This window comes from Hylobates moloch, unplaced genomic scaffold (assembly GCF_009828535.3).
Source record: "Hylobates moloch isolate HMO894 unplaced genomic scaffold, HMol_V3 SCAFFOLD_11, whole genome shotgun sequence".
NCBI lineage: Eukaryota > Metazoa > Chordata > Mammalia > Primates > Hylobatidae > Hylobates > Hylobates moloch.
This window is the reverse complement of record NW_026652286.1, coordinates 97,596,732-97,612,166: the sequence shown is the minus strand read 5'-3', so window position 1 is coordinate 97,612,166 and position 15,435 is coordinate 97,596,732. Positions and strand designations below refer to the sequence as shown.

The 15,435-nt window shown below is 40.1% G+C and overlaps 1 protein-coding gene and 1 long non-coding RNA gene across 9 annotated transcripts in view; one reads left to right on the top strand and one right to left on the bottom strand.

Annotated features, from left to right (window-relative positions):
- The window catches only part of CCDC15 (coiled-coil domain containing 15), a 98,679-nt gene extending 92,540 nt beyond the window's left edge, over window positions 1-6,139 (bottom strand). For 6 of the 8 annotated variants that reach the window (XM_058446206.1, XM_032167811.2, XM_058446208.1 and 3 more), the window contains exons 1-4: window positions 5,846-6,139; window positions 5,377-5,562; window positions 996-1,145; window positions 256-444 (exon numbers count right to left, since the gene is read on the bottom strand). In XM_058446206.1, coding sequence (XP_058302189.1) covers window positions 256-444; window positions 996-1,145; window positions 5,377-5,553 — 516 coding nt within the window. In that variant the 5' untranslated portion in view covers window positions 5,554-5,562; window positions 5,846-6,139. Of the gene's footprint in view, window positions 1-255; window positions 445-995; window positions 1,262-5,376; window positions 5,563-5,845 lie in introns of those variants that run through there. The other 2 variants (XM_058446207.1, XM_058446211.1) reach the window with 2 other exon arrangements.
- Window positions 6,140-6,280: 141 nt separating this feature from the next.
- LOC116477478 (uncharacterized) lies at window positions 6,281-11,032 on the top strand. Its single transcript, XR_004250467.2, has 3 exons — window positions 6,281-6,803; window positions 8,740-8,949; window positions 9,728-11,032. It is a non-coding gene; the product is annotated as an uncharacterized LOC116477478 (long non-coding RNA).
- The last annotated feature ends 4,403 nt before the right edge of the window (window positions 11,033-15,435 follow it).

The following is a 15,435-nucleotide window of genomic DNA, read 5'->3' as shown; positions in this document are numbered from 1 at the left end:
TTGACACTTTTCTTTAGATAATTTTAGAGTGTCTTACCAAACACAAATAAATGTGTAAATTTAAAATTTTTAAAAAGCATTATCCCACTATTCCCCACTTTACAAAGCTAAAAAAAAAAAAAAGAGATGATTATAAAAAGTGAAGCTGAGTGTGATAACTCTCTTAATCCCTACCTCATACCCTAGATGTCATATTTACAGTTTAGGGAATGGGGAAAATATCATAGACATAAAATAAAATGAACAGGTACTTACAGCCTGGGCTTGTTGTTGGAATAATTCGTTCTGATTCTCTTCATCCTCTATTCCATCCCCAGGCATCAGGGAAGAAGGTAACCTAGAACTTCCAATAGCAACATTCAAATTGTTTGGAAAAACACTTGTCCTTTTGGAAGTTAAGTGTGCTGCTGAAGACTGCATGGCTATAGAGCTTTCTTTTTGTGCCTACACAAAGGAAGAAAGGGGGATAGTAACATTCTACCCCAATCCAGAGCAATCAAATAATGCCTCTAAAGCAGTTCAGAAGATTTTAAATTGGGGTGGGGGGCAGGGGAGAGGCTTTAGCTGGCAGAGAAACTAACATTTACTAGGCACCTCCCATGTGCTAATAATTCAGGTTATCTCATCTAACTCTCACACAATCCTATGAGAGAAGTATCATATCCTTATTTTATGGATGAAGAAACTACAATCAGTGAAGTTAAGTAATCAGCCGAAAGTCAATAGCTAATAAGTGGCAAAGCCAAAATTCAAACTCAAGTCTGAACCCAAAATTCCGACATTGTTTTTAACTACTTGGTAAAAGCAAAAAATTGAGTCAGAACACAGGAATAAAACATGGTTTCTCTACAAAAAAAATCTACTGTACTCACTAGTTAATTAGATTATATTAGGCATGTAATCAAAGGAAAGCAAATCTGTTACTGCCTAATAGCTTATCTCATAACACACATATTTTCCATTCAGTCTTTACTCAGGCTCACTTTTGAACTTACTCTTTCATAAGACTTCTGAAGCTGCTGCTTTTTTCTCAACCTAATTTGTTGATTTACTCGGTATTTAACTTGTTCCTGAAAACGTTTCAAAGCTTCTTGTTTTTTTCTTAGCTGTTCCTTTAGTTCTTCTTCAATCAAATATGCTGATGTCTTTAAAGATGCAAGATAGAAAATCAACTTAAATGTTAGCAGTTTTGTCCATTAGGGCTGTTTTAAACACAGAGCAGTCAGGATAAGGATACAATCCTGAAAAAAATAATTCCATTCTGTACAAAAAAAAAAATGGAATGTATGAGTATCAAATCAAATCTTAAATTTTTTATTGAACTAGAACTAACGATGTCTTCATTAAATCTTAATGAACCAAATAAAACCTATCATATGTTACACATTTTCTAAAATGGAGTAAATAGTCAAGACACACCAGGTTACTTACCACTCACCAAATATGTCCTATTGTAAAATGTCTTCATATTTGGCATTATGCTCCATTTTTAACCTGGCATGCCCTTCCTTTCATCTCCACCTAGTAAAGGCCTACTCAGTTTTCACAACCATTTAATACCCACTCCCCAGTACCTTCCACAACACTTTCTTCCCCTAAGCCCTCTTATGCTATAACACCTCTCATTTCACCAATGTTAACTGAGTATAGTACTTCTTGACTCCCCTACTAGATTATGAACTCTTTGAGGGCAGGATACGTATTCAATTCTCCTTTATTTCCCCTATGGCATCTAGTACAGAGCCTTGACTATAAGGGTAGTCAATATATATTTACATAATTGCTCAATTCCAAAACATATTCTAAACCAGGGGTGTCCAATCTTTTGGCTTCCCTGGGTCATGTTGGAAGAACTGTCACATAAAATACATTAACACTAGCAGCTGATGAGCAAAAAAAAAAAAAAATCACAAAAATACTCATAGTGTTAATTAAGAAAATTTATTAATTTACATTGGGCCGCATTCAAAGCCATCCTGGGCCACATGTGGCCCATGGCCGCATGTTGGACAAGCTTGTTCTAAACAGTCTGGAACACTTTATCCCATTTGAATTCTTGATCTGCATTTATCTTCTCTAAGTGCTTTGAATAATAATCATAGTCATCATCATAACAGCACTTATCATTACTATGGATCTATTATGTGACAAGTATTTTAACTACATCGTAGCACTCTATCCTCAAAACCACCTTTGGTAGTAGGTATTCTCATCCCTTATGTTACAGATGAGGAAACTGGGGTTCAGAAAGATTAAGTAATTTTAATATAGCTAACTAGTAGCAGAACTAGAAGTTTCCGACTCCAACAATTATGTTCCTCTCTACACTGCTTTTCTCTTGACTATGTCTCTCTTTCACTAGGAATTTTCAAATTAAATAAAATCATCATATCTCCTACCTATTGTTTCTAACTCAGTGATTCTGACTTCTAATTCTGAAGGGTGCCTCAGATCATTTTACAGGCTGTCATTAAATTCTCAAGATCAAATGCATTCAAATTTCAATTTAAGTTAAAATTTCCAAGATGTCTATCCCATACACTATTCTAGTGGAGTGTACAAGTGTCAAAGAATAATTAGATAAAATAATTCCAGTGGCGAGATATATACGTAATGAAGCCTGAACAACTGACCCAGCTTAACTCAAGCCCCAGACAAGTTTAAGCCATTCAGCCTCTTTCTTTTACCTCCATTTTCTCTGCTCCTCTTTTACTCCACAAGATTACAAGCCAGGTCATAAAGAAACTTCCACCTCCATTCTTAGAGTGCTCATTCTGAAGGAAGTCAGCACCATCTAAAAATTCAGACTACCCTGAGATTACCATGCTGTGAGGAAGCCCAAGTTAGTCAAATAGAGAAGCCATGTGAAAAGAGAAACATACCTAGCCAGCACCCAGACATTCTAGTTATCCTAGCCCAAGTGTCAGATATGTGAACAAGAAAGCCATCTTGGACATTACAGCCCAGCAGGTGCCACATGACTGGGAGAGCCTGACTATTTTCTAGCTCTAGCCAATAGCCAGAAAACAGTCACGGTATCTCAGACATGTCCAGTTATTTGTGCCCCAGCTGAGGCCCCAGACACTATGGGGCAGAGACAAGCCATTACCACTGTACCCTGCTCAAATTCCTGATACATAGTATTATTTGCTTTATACCACTAAGTTCTGGAGTGGTTGGTTACACAGCAAAAGCTAACCAGAACAAATTATAAAATAATGCAATCCCATATATGATAATAGAACAGAAGTGTCTTTTGATGCTAATTTATTAATAATTATTGGGGGGAGGTAGTCTAAAGCTATGACATTTTTAGGAATCCTGATGGCCCCCTGAAATTTTGGGGAGAAAAATGAGTAGAAGTTCCCCTTTAGAACAGACATGATCTAAGGGCCAAGCTTTAGAAATAACTATTCAGCATTTATTTTGAGCTGACAGAGCTATATCCGTTAATAAGGGTGGATTCCCAGACTAGATATGCTAAAGCTATAAGGAGTTCTATTAGATGCTTGATCAAACTCCCTTTGGCTGGAACTGATCAGAAATTTTTAAATCAGGAAAAGGAGATATGTTTATCCATGTTCCAAGACTTAATATTTTGAGTTAATGTGTGTGAATACGATATTTCAATACTTCTTAACATAGAAAAAGTTTGATGGTGTCAAATTTTAGGCATGTTGACACTACTGATATTATACAGATGTAATTTGAGCAATTAAAAAGAGGTGTCAACAACTTAAATACCAAAATATCTTTATACCAAATCTTACCAAGTCTTGTGGGGTGTTTCCTGCATTCATCCCTTCTCACTGCACTCCTTTTTTTTTTTTTCTTCCAGAGATGGGGTCTCATTCTGTTGCCCAGGCTAGTGTGCAGTAGCATGATCATAGTTCACTGCAGCCTAAAACACGTGGGCTCAAGCACTTCAGCCATCCTTTTTCAAGGCTTTTCTTCTCTATTTCTTACCACTAACAAAGTTTTGATGCTATACTCCATGCTTAAATTGTTATAATTATATTCTAATTTATCCCCAGGATCCAATCACTCCCTATCCTTCAAAACCTTTGAAGCAATTAATCTAATCAAAACACTGGTTGATCATGACATTCACCTGTAAATATTAAACAAATTCAATCCCTTCTCCAAAATTTCCTGTGGTACTCTACCATCCCTATTTTCCATAATCCTGTCAGCGACCATTCTCCTACTAAACTTTCCACTCCAATCGATCTAATCTACCCTTAGAATCCTGAACCGTGCTTACTTCTTACTCTCCTCATTCTCCTTAATAGGAGAATCATTCCCTTCCCTTCTCCAATCAAATTCTTCATTACACTTTCCTGGGTCACATCAACCCAACGTCATAGCTTCTTGATTAAGCATTATATTCTTAGAACTTAGACAGATATACCACCTGGACTCTTAAAATCCTTTTTGGAAATAGGCAGGGTAGGAACAAATCAATGAATATACATACATATGTGCAAACATAAATAAAATGAATGAATATAGTATATTGCATTACTTTAACATTTAAACATGTCTCATTTCTCTTCTGAGATCAAGTACACTGAGGGAACATATCTCATTCTTTTTTCATCCATGTTCAGCACCTTGTCTACACATACAGAAGACATGTTGTGCCTTTCATAAATATTTCATGAGTGTCTATATTGATTAGGCAGTATTTAAGATAAAAGTGGGAATGTGATGATAAATGAGATTTGTTCTCTACGCTCAAGGAGCTCACACTGCATCAGGAAGAGATATATAAACAATCTACTATAACATAATGTGGTAAGTGCCAAGTTAAATTTCAACAAATAGCTAAGGGGCACGGTTTGGTGAAAGACTATCAGAAACCATGGAATTTCTAGTTAGAATTTCTCAGATTACCAGAGTTCATCTCTTTCTCCTTTATTCTGTTACTCCATTTTGCCTGAATCCTCATTAAAAAATTGATCATAAATCTTAAGCAACCAATTAATGTTACTTAAAGTATGCCAACTATAATCCATACTAAGTTGCAGTGTCTGGAAGATGTAGATAGTGCCTATGTCTTGGGCATAGCAAGCAATCAAGAGTCTGAAGTAAACTGATATACAGATATATATCTATATAACCTGTTCCATGTAGATTATGCTCTATATATTATAGCAGGTGAGTAATAAATATTTGATTATGCCAACTAAAGCTGCAGTCAAGTTTTGGCAAATACTTGTTTGTTCTATAATTCTAACGCAAGAACATAAATTATTTATGGCAGAATAGAAACAGCATCCTCGGACTGTTCATCTTTAAGCACCCAGGATTAGAGAAGGCTAATAAAAAGGGTGGTGGGTTACCCCACCATATTTGGATGAAACTGACACTCACATATGCTGGGATTTCCGAACTACCCGGTGAGGCAGGTTCCACCCATGCCCCAACTGGTACTATAGCCTGGTTCCTCTCAGCCAGCACTGCTAACACGTCCTTACTCTTCAGGGGGTTTAGAGCCAGGGGCGACCTTGTGGTATTTCGAGGTTTCTTTCGGGCCATACTTCCCAGCATCTGTGACTCCTGGTTAGGAGAAAGAAAAAGCTTAAAATCTTCAAATGACTGCATTAAAAGTTCAACCTCCTAACACATGAGCCACAGGCCCGTGAAAAGGAGAGAAGCCCTGGAGGCAGAAGCCTGGCACGAAGTGGAAACACAAGGATTCTAGAGAAAAAGGAAGAAAAGAAGGGAAGAGAAATGGGAAGAAATAAAGAGGCAAGGAAAGGTTTTTAAGTTACCTTATAGAAGAAATGGTGATGAGAGAGAAGAGAAAGGACAGGAATTAGAGAACGAAGACTGTCCCCACCTGTGGGCGCAGCGAGGCGGGAAGGGAGGAATGACAGCCGCAACCCGGGGAAAGAGGGAGGGGCGGGGACCTGTGTCTGCAGCCGAGAGTCCGAATAATCGGTATCGGTTATGGGTAGACGCGCTGAACGGCTGGGAGCCTCGGGCCAGATAAAAGCCTGCTTCTGAGGCTCCGAGGCCCGCTCCGGCTGAGATGGCACTGGCCGGGAATCGGCCCGCAGCTCGCCACAGACTCGGTCTACTCGGGGTACTAAGGTAACCGCCTCAAGTAAACCGCCACTTTGGGGTGGGCTGCTCCGTCCCGCCCCTCCGTAGCCTTATGCCCGCCCCTTCCGGACCCCGCGTCCCCTCCCGGAGCTGGGAAGGCGTGAGAGGTGGGGTTTTGAGCGTCCGTGATATCGTCATTTCCTCTTCCTGTCCGGCTGAGGGAGCGGGAACGAGTGGGTACGCGCGGTCGCTGGGTAATGCGCTATCTGAGGCGCGGTGGAACTGTAGTTTCTGGACCAATGCCGAGACTTCCTAAATCCCTCCGGAAAGGGATGCATTGGGCCTGTGATCTGGCGACTGGGCGGGCTAGGAGTCCCAGTAGAGGGAACCACGGAAAAGAATGAAAGAGGGAGGCTAGCCTGACACGGCTTCCTGGAGAAACAAACTAAGCTAACAAATTTTTCGGATCCTTTGTGCAGCTAATTTTACAATGATGTTTCATACATGTTATTATATTTGGACATTACCGCCTCTTGAGTGGTCTCCCTCTCTGCTGCAAGCCCTGCTGTAATCCAGAGATACTCAATTATCTCTGTAGGATAATTTATTCATTCGGTTAACATACATTACTACGAGCTTTTTATAAACCAGTACCGTTCTAAGCACCGGAGATAGATAGCTATGAACGAAACAAATATCCCTGCTCAGGGAATTCACAATAGAGTGCGGGGAAATAAGCGAATAAACAACGAGTAAGTAAATGTGTGTGATGTGGAGTAAAAGCAAAGAAAGCGGATAGGGAGTGTGGTGGGCAGGATGGGGATGGGAGGGATGAAATATTAGAATGTCCAGAGAAGCTGCCCTGAGATACTTTTCAGCAAAGACTTAAATGAGATAATGGAAGAAGCCACTGTGCTCTTCAACGGAGGCTTTATAAACATGTTCCAGATACAACAGCAAGTACAAACGCCCCAACGTGGGAGCATTGCCTGGCTGAGAAAAAGTCAGGAGGATAGTGTGACTGGAGCAGAGGGATAGTGGAAGAATGCTGAGACAGTAGGTCAAGCAGGCAATCCAAACATCGTAAGCCACCATAGGTGTTGAGATGGGGAGCCACTGGAGCAAGGTTTGGAGCAAAGGAACACCATAATGTGACTTAAAATTTAAAAAAATAAGAATTCCGAATGCTGTAGTGAGAATAGACTGTAAAGAAGACCAATTAGGTGGCTATTGCAGTAATTCAGTTAAGGGATTATGATGTCTTGGATCAAGGAGGTAGTGGTGGAGATGATGATAAGTGGTTGGACTCTGTATCTATTTGGGAGGCAAAACTTTCAGGATCTGTTGAAGGTTTGGATATGGATTGTGTGAGGGAGAGATGTCAAGGAAAACTAGGGGTTTCATCCTGAGCAGCTGTCAGGATGAAATTACTATTTACTGAGATAGTGAAGATGGTAGAAGGAGTAGATTTGGAAAGGGGAAGATCAGGAGTTCAGTTTGGGGCAGATTAAGTTTTATTTATCTAATCAACATCCGAGAAGATAGTATGAGAAAAAGTGTCTGGAGCTCAGAGAAGGGTTCTGGGCTGCAAATATAAATCTAAGAGTTGTTAGCCTATAGATTTAAAGCCATGATACTGGATGGACTCATCAAGGGGTTGAATATAGACAGATAAAAGAATAAATCCTAAAACAGCCCCAGGATATGTCAGTATTACAGAGGCTGAGAAAAAGGAGGAGAATGCTAAGAGATTGAGAAGGATTAATCAGTAAACCAAGGAAGAAAACTACGAGGGTGTGATACCTTGAAAGCCAGGTGAAAAAGAAATGTTCCACTGAGGGCAGACCATCTGTGTTAAATCCTACTGACAGATCAAGTAAGGTAAGGACTGAAAATTGACTATTGGATTTGGCCATGTGGAAGTCATTGATAACTTTTAAAAGAGCAATGTCTTTAGAGCAGTTGGAGAGCAAAAGCCTGATGGGCTAGGCAAGAAAGAGTAGGAGAAGGAATTGGAGACAGCAATTTTAGACAATTCTTTTCATGAATTTTGTTGTGAAGGGACACAGCGAAAGAGGTGGCTGAACGTAGAGGTAGGATCATTGGAGAGTTCTTTAAGATCATAGCATATATTTGTTATTGACGGAAATTGACCAGTAGACAGGAGAAAACTAATGATGCAGGAGAGATATGAGAGAATTTGAGATCTACAGTCATGTGTCACTTAAAGATGGGGATACATTTTGATAAATGTTAGGTGATTTTGTCTTTGTGCAAATCTCATAGAGGAAATGGAATCTAGTGAACAAGTGGAGGGATTGGCCTTAGACAGCAGGAGGTATGGTTAATTATAATAATAGCAGAAAAGTTAGAATTACACAGTAAACTGATAATTAGGTAATGTGGTGGCAGGAGCTTATGGAAATTCTCTTCTCATTACTCTGTTTTCTCTGTAAAATAGTATTGTAGCCAGCCTCCAAGATGACCCCTAATGATCCCCACCTCCTGATGTTCACACATTTGTGTAGTCCCCTCCCACGCTGTACCTAGGTTGGTCTGTATGACCAACAGAATATGGCAGAAGGGATGGTATATTACTACAGAGGTTAGGTTATAAGAGACATGCTCACATGGGCTCGCTCACTCTCTCTCCCTCCCTCCTTCCCTCCCTCCCTCCCTCCCTCTCAGATCTCCTGCTCTGAGGGAAGCCATGTACATCATTAGCAGTTCTATAAAGAGGATCACATGGCAAGAAACTGAAACATTCTGCCAGCAGCCCTGTGAATGAACTTGGAAGTAGACCCTCCAGCCCTAATCAAGTCTTCGGAGACCGTACTCAGCCAACAGTTGACTGCAACCTCATAAGAGACCCTGAGCCAGACCACCCAACCAGAAACTGTGAGATAATGTTTGTTGTATTAAGATGCTAAATTTGAGGGTCATTTGTTATACAATGAGACAAGTAGAAGGTAAGGGACAATGAAAAGTTGGTAGAATCAAGAAGTTGTAGGTCCCTGTGATGGTCTAAAGTTTGTTAGAACAGGATACTCAAAAGAATGTGCTAAGATAAGAGGTGGTCTGAGAGTAGGATGCTTGGAGCTGAGTGTATGGAGAGGTTGTGGTTATTGGTGCTGTTAAAGTCTATGGTATGACCAAAGGAGGGAAAGCTAAGGTAGGTTAAAGAACAAGATCACTGGAGAAGAGGTCATAGAAACCAAACACCAGAGCATTGATTGGATGATCCATGAGGATACTGAAATCACCAAAAAATATAATAAGAATGATGTTGGAGAGAGCCAGAAGCAACAATCTTGAAAAGGCTTGGAGGTTGGTGGATAAGTGTAGCTTGGAAACCCAAGCATGATATAGTCTGGTGACATGAGGTTCAAAGTTGGAGGTGAAGTTAACAAAAAGGGAGAAGGTGGTTTAGCAAAAGCACTGAGTAACTGAATAGCAAGAAGGAAACCCATCCCACCTCCACCCAGAGGGGCAAGGAACAAAAAACAGCTACTATCAGGTGAGTGCAAAAGTAACTGTGGTTTTTCATTGTTGGAATTTGCCATTTGATGTTGGAATACATGCTTGAATAAATGTGGTTATGTTATACATCAGTTTAATGGGCATTTCTCACTTTTTTTTTGCTAATGACATTTCTTGCTGTTTATGTTTATTTTAGACTATGGAAATGATGTTAAACAAAAAACAAATGCAAGCAGTTTTCTTATTCGAGTTCAAAATGGGCTGCAAAGCAGCAGAGACAACTTGCAATATCAAGGATGCATTTGGCCCAGGAACTGCTAATGAATGTACAATGCAGTGGTGGTTCAAGAAGTTTTGCAAAGGATCGCCAGGCACAGCAGCTCACACCTGTAATCCCAGCACTTTGGGAGGCCGAGGCATCCGGATCACTTGAGGTCAGGAGTTCAAGACCAGCCAGGCCAACATGGTGAAACCCCGTCTCTACTAAAAATAAAAAAATTAGCTGGGCATGGTGGCATGCACCTGTAATCCCAGCTACTCCGGAGGCTGAGGTGGGAGAAGCGCTTGAACCAGGGAGGCAGAGGTTGCAGTGAGCCGAGATTGTGCCACTGCACTCCAGTGACAGAACAAGACTCCATCTCAATTAAAAAAAAAAAAGTTTTGCAAAGGAGCTGAGAGCCTTGAAGATGATGAGCATAGTGACCGGCCATGGGACGTTGACAACGACCAATTGAGAGCAATCATTGAAGCTCATCCTCTTATAGCTACATGAGAAGTTGCCCAAGAACTCAATGTTGACCATTCTATGGTCACTCAGCATTTGAAGGAAATTGGAAAGGTAAAAAAGCTCAATAAGTGGGTGCCTCATGAGCCAACTAAAAATAAAAAAAAATTATCGTTTTGAAGTGTTGTCTTCTCTTGTTCTACACAACAATGAACCATTTCTCAATCGGATTGAGACGTGCTATGAAAAGTAGATTTTATACAACAGCTGGCAATGACCAGCTCAATGGTTGGGCCCAGAAGAAGCTCCACAGCACTTCCCAAAGCACCAAAAACAGGTCATGGTCACCGTTTGGTGGTCTGCTGCCAGTCTGATCCACTACAGCTTTCCGAATCCTGGTGAAACCATTACATCTGAGAAGTATGCTTAGCAAATCAATGAGGCACTGAAAAGTGCAACACCTGCAGCTGACAGTGGTCAACAGAAAGAACCCAGTTCTTCTCCACAACTCAATGTCCGACTGCGTGTCGCACAACCAACCCTTCAAAAGTTGAACAAATTGATGAAGTTTTGCCTCATCTGCCATATTCATCTGACCTATGGCCAACCAACTACACTTCTTCGAGCATCTCAACAACTTTTTGCAGAGAAAACACTTCTACAACCAGCAGGATGCAGAAAATGCTTTTTAGGAGTTTGGTGAATCCCGAAGCACAGCTTCTTACACTACAGGAATAAACGAACTTATTTCTCATTGGCAAAAAGGTGTTGATTGTAATGGTTCCTGTTTTGATTAATAAAAATGTATTTGAACCTAGTTATAATCACTTAAAATTCATGGTCCAAAACCGCAATTACCTTTTTTAATTATACTTTAAGTTCTGGGATATGCATGCAGAACATGCAGGTTTGTTACATAGGTATACATGTGCCATAGTGGTTTGCTGCACCCATCAACCCATCATCAGTCTTATCTATTTTGTTAATCTTTTCAAAAAACCAGCTCCTGGATTCCTTGATTTTTTGAAGAGTTTTTTGTGTCTCTATCTCCTTCAGTTCTGCTCTGATCTTAATTATTTCTTGTTTTCTGCTATTTGCTCTTGCTTCTCTAGCTCTTTTCATTGTGATGTTAGGGTGTCAATTTTACATCTTTCCCACTTTCTCCTATGGGCATTTAAGTGCTATAAATTTCCCTCTAAACATGGCTTTAGCTGTGTCCCAGAGATTCTGGTACATTGTGTCTTTGTTCTCATTGGTTTCAAATAACTTATTTATTAATGTCTTAATTTCATTATTTACCCAGTAGTCATTCAGGAGCAGGTTGTTCAGTTTCCATGTAGTTGTGCAGTTTTGAGTGAATTTCTTAATCCTGAGTTCTAATTTGATTGCACCGTGGTCTGAAAGACTGTTATGATTTCCGTTCTTTTGCATTTGCTGAAGAGTGTTTTACTTCCAATTATGTGGTCAATTTTAGAATAAGTGCAATGTGGTGCTGAGAAGAATGTATATTCTGTTGATTTGGGGTGGAGAGTTCTGTAGATGTTTGTTAGGTGTGCTTGATCCAGAGCTGAGTTCAAGTCCTGAATATCCTTGTTAATTTTCTGTGTCATTGATCTATCTAATATTGACAGTGGAGTGTTAAAGTCTCCCACTATTATTGTGTGGGAGTCTAAGTGTCTTTGTAGATCTCTAAGAACTTGCTTTATGAATCTGGGTGCTCCTGTATTGGGTGCATATATATTTAGGATATTTAGTTCTTTCTGGTGTATTGATCCCTTTACCATTATGTAATACCCTTCTTTGTCTCTTTTGATCTTTGTTGGTTTAAAGTCTGTTTTGTCAGAGACTAGGATTGCAACTCCTGCTTTTTTTTGCTTTCCATTTGCTTGGTAAATATTCCCCTATTCCTTTATTTTGAGCCTATGTGTGTCTTTGTACATGAGATGGGTCTCCTGAGTACAGCACACTGATGGGTCTTGACTCTTTATCCAATTTGCCAGTCTGTGTCTTTCAGTTGGGGCATTTAGCCCGTTTACATTTAAGGTTAGTATTGTATGTGTGAATTTGATCCTGTCATTATGATGCTAGCTGGTTATTTTGCCCATTAGTTGATGTGGTTTCTTCATAGTATTCATAGTCTTTACAATTTGGTATGTTTTTGCAGTGGCTGGTACCAAAATCCCAATTACTTTTGCACCAACCTAAACTTGAGAAAGCAACAGAGAGGTTGAATTGCACACCTCCATACACAGACACATACACACCAACACTTGGGAAGAAGTGTTGTTAGTTATCTCCTTGCTTTCTTCAACCCTCCACCTCAAGGCCTGTGCCTCCCACTAGCACCTGGGCCAGTGGTTTCATAATAATCTACATTCTTTTTTTTTTTTTTTTGAGACAGATTCTTGCTCTGTCACCCAGGCTGGAGTGCAGTGGTGCAATCTTGACTCACTGCAACCTCCACCTCCGGAGTTCAAGCGATTCTCCTGCCTCAGCCTCTCCAGTAGCTGGGATTACAGGCACCTGCCACCATGCCCAGCTAATTTTTGTATTTTTAGCAGAGATGGGGTTTCACCATGTTGGCCAGTCTGGTCTTGAACTCCTGACCTCAGGTGTTCTGCCTGCCTTAGCCTCCCAAAGTGCTGGGATTACACCTGTGAGCCACCACACCCGGCCAATAATCTACATTCTTGGTGTGTCCAGAGAATTCACATCTAAGGCCCTGTTCCCATTTTCTGACCTCTTCAGGAACATTTATATTCTATGTAACCAGAGTTGGTTTCTCAGCAAGGAAACTGTTTGCTTAGAAATGTCTATCTTCTTCAGGAACTTAAAAGAATGGATATTGCTGGCACCAAAGTATTGAGGCCCTGCTCCAGAGCACTCCTCATCAGAGTTGGATATAATCCCTTTTCTGTGTCTGGGGGATCCCTGGACATGTCTGCACAAAGCCCCGAGTCACTGGGTCCTTGGCAGCAGTCCATCCCACACAGAACTGATTGTTTCGTGAGCATGAGGGAGCAATTTGCATTTTTGGTCACTATTTTCCTATTTGTTGCTGGCTGACCCACACCTGTAACAAATTAGAAAACTTGGTCACATGTCAGTTCTCAGGGCATAGCCTAAGGAGAACATCTATAGAAGTGAGAAACCTGCCTATCTCTACTTTCAAGGGAACTGGATTTTGGGGAGTGAAGCGTCAGGCAGCTGAGTCATGGCCACTTTCAGCCCATCTCCCAAGTTTCAGCAGAGTGTTCCAGGGCTAACTGATTTTCTGGGCTATTTCCTGAAAATGGACCATAGCACTGTCCTTTTTCTTCCTCCTCCTTATCCACCTCTCAAAATAACCTTTCTAACTAGGATAACTAGAGGAGTCCTTCTGCTTGCCTGTGCAGACCAGGTTTCTGCAGTAGCATTTTACTGTAAATGGCACCAATAGCAGATTGCTCTAGTTAAGCCCAGTTTTCTCAATAGCATCTGCTGTACTACTTTTTGCAAAAGATTCTCTAGTTTTACCATGGATGCAAAAGTCTTTTTCTCCTTACTCTTGGTGTGTGATTAAAAGAAAATTAACAGGGATTTCAGTATCTCTCTACGTTACCATAGGATAGTTGAGAGATTCACTACCCAGATCTTCCAAGGAAGGGCTTTTTGGCTGTCTGCTCCCTCTGCGACAGAGCGAGACTCTATCTCAGAAATAAATAAATAAGTCCTTCTTTCTATTCCCTGTTGACACTGTTGAGCCTCTGAATTATCTCAATGCTACCCCATCTCTAGTCTTTCCAAATACATGAGCCAATAAAGTTCTTTATTATCAATGCCAATTAGCATTGGGTTTTATATTATTTGTAACGTAGACCATAGACGAGCTCTGAGATAAGTCCATTGGTAAATATTGGAGACTGAAAGAGAAGCAGAATGAGTCAGAGCTACCTACAAAAATTGGTTCCTGGAGCGGCCTCAAAACTGAGCCATTCAATTCCAGATCCAGGTCTTATGTATTCATGCAATATGCCTCTCCTCATGGTTGATGGTACTTCACTGGGATATCTATTCTTTGAAGCCAAAGAAACTTGACTAAAGTAGGAGACTTTTCTTTTTTTTTTGTTTTGTTTTGTTTTGAGACAAATTCTCACTCTGTCGCCCAGGCTGGAGTGCAGTGATGCAATCTCAGCTCACTGCAACCTCTGCCTCCCAGGTTCAAGAGATTCTCCCCACTCAGCCTCCCGAGTAGCTGGGATTACAGGCATGTACCACCACGCCCAGCTAATTTTTTGTATTTAGTAGAGTCAGGGTTTCACCATGTTGGTCAGGCGAGACTTTTACTTTAAAGCTAGTTTTAGCCAAAATTATTTTATCCTTGTTACTTATATTATTCACTCTATGCTTGATTTTTAAAAAAAAAAATCTCTTGAATTATAAAAATTGTAATTATTAAAGATACTTAAAAAATATGTTGCAGGCTCTAAAAGCAATTTTTAAAAGAATTTTTAAAATGTAACCCCTAAAAAGTGTAAGACATGAGGCCTTAAAAGAGAAAATAAGAGGAAAAAGTTCTGGAGAAGATGGTGTGATGGCTGCACAACAATGTGAATGTACTAAATCCCACTGAAATGTACACCTTAAAAAGTTAAAATGATAAACTCTATACTTTGTATATTTTACCACAATGAAAATAGAATTTTATTTTAAAAAAAGCAGTAAGTCTCTCTAGATAACCATTTGGAGAAAGCCAAGTTATTCATTTGTGTGTGTTCAGCTATGATTGTTTAAATTATCTACTATTAACAGTCACATTCCCTATATCCTGAATCTTTGGGGATAGCATATTACAGTGGAGAAAGGGGTTTTAGAGACAAACTTGGGTTTATGTTCCAGTTCTGCAATTTATTGTCTGTGGTCAAGTCACATTATCTGAGTCTTTATTTCTAGATATGTAACATATGTAATAATAATTGGCCCTTGAGGGTTTGTTTGTGTTTTGTGAGAAGTAATGTTACATATGTAAAATATATCATGCATAATAGACTTCCAGTAAATGCTTGCTAATATTTTTTTTAGGAAGCAAGATAGAAGTCATAAAACCTTAGAAGATTTTGATTTGTCTTCCCAGCATCCCTTCTCCCACTTTTTCTAGTAATGGCCCCACCTGTGACTGTGGCAGCCTGGGATAGTGTGCT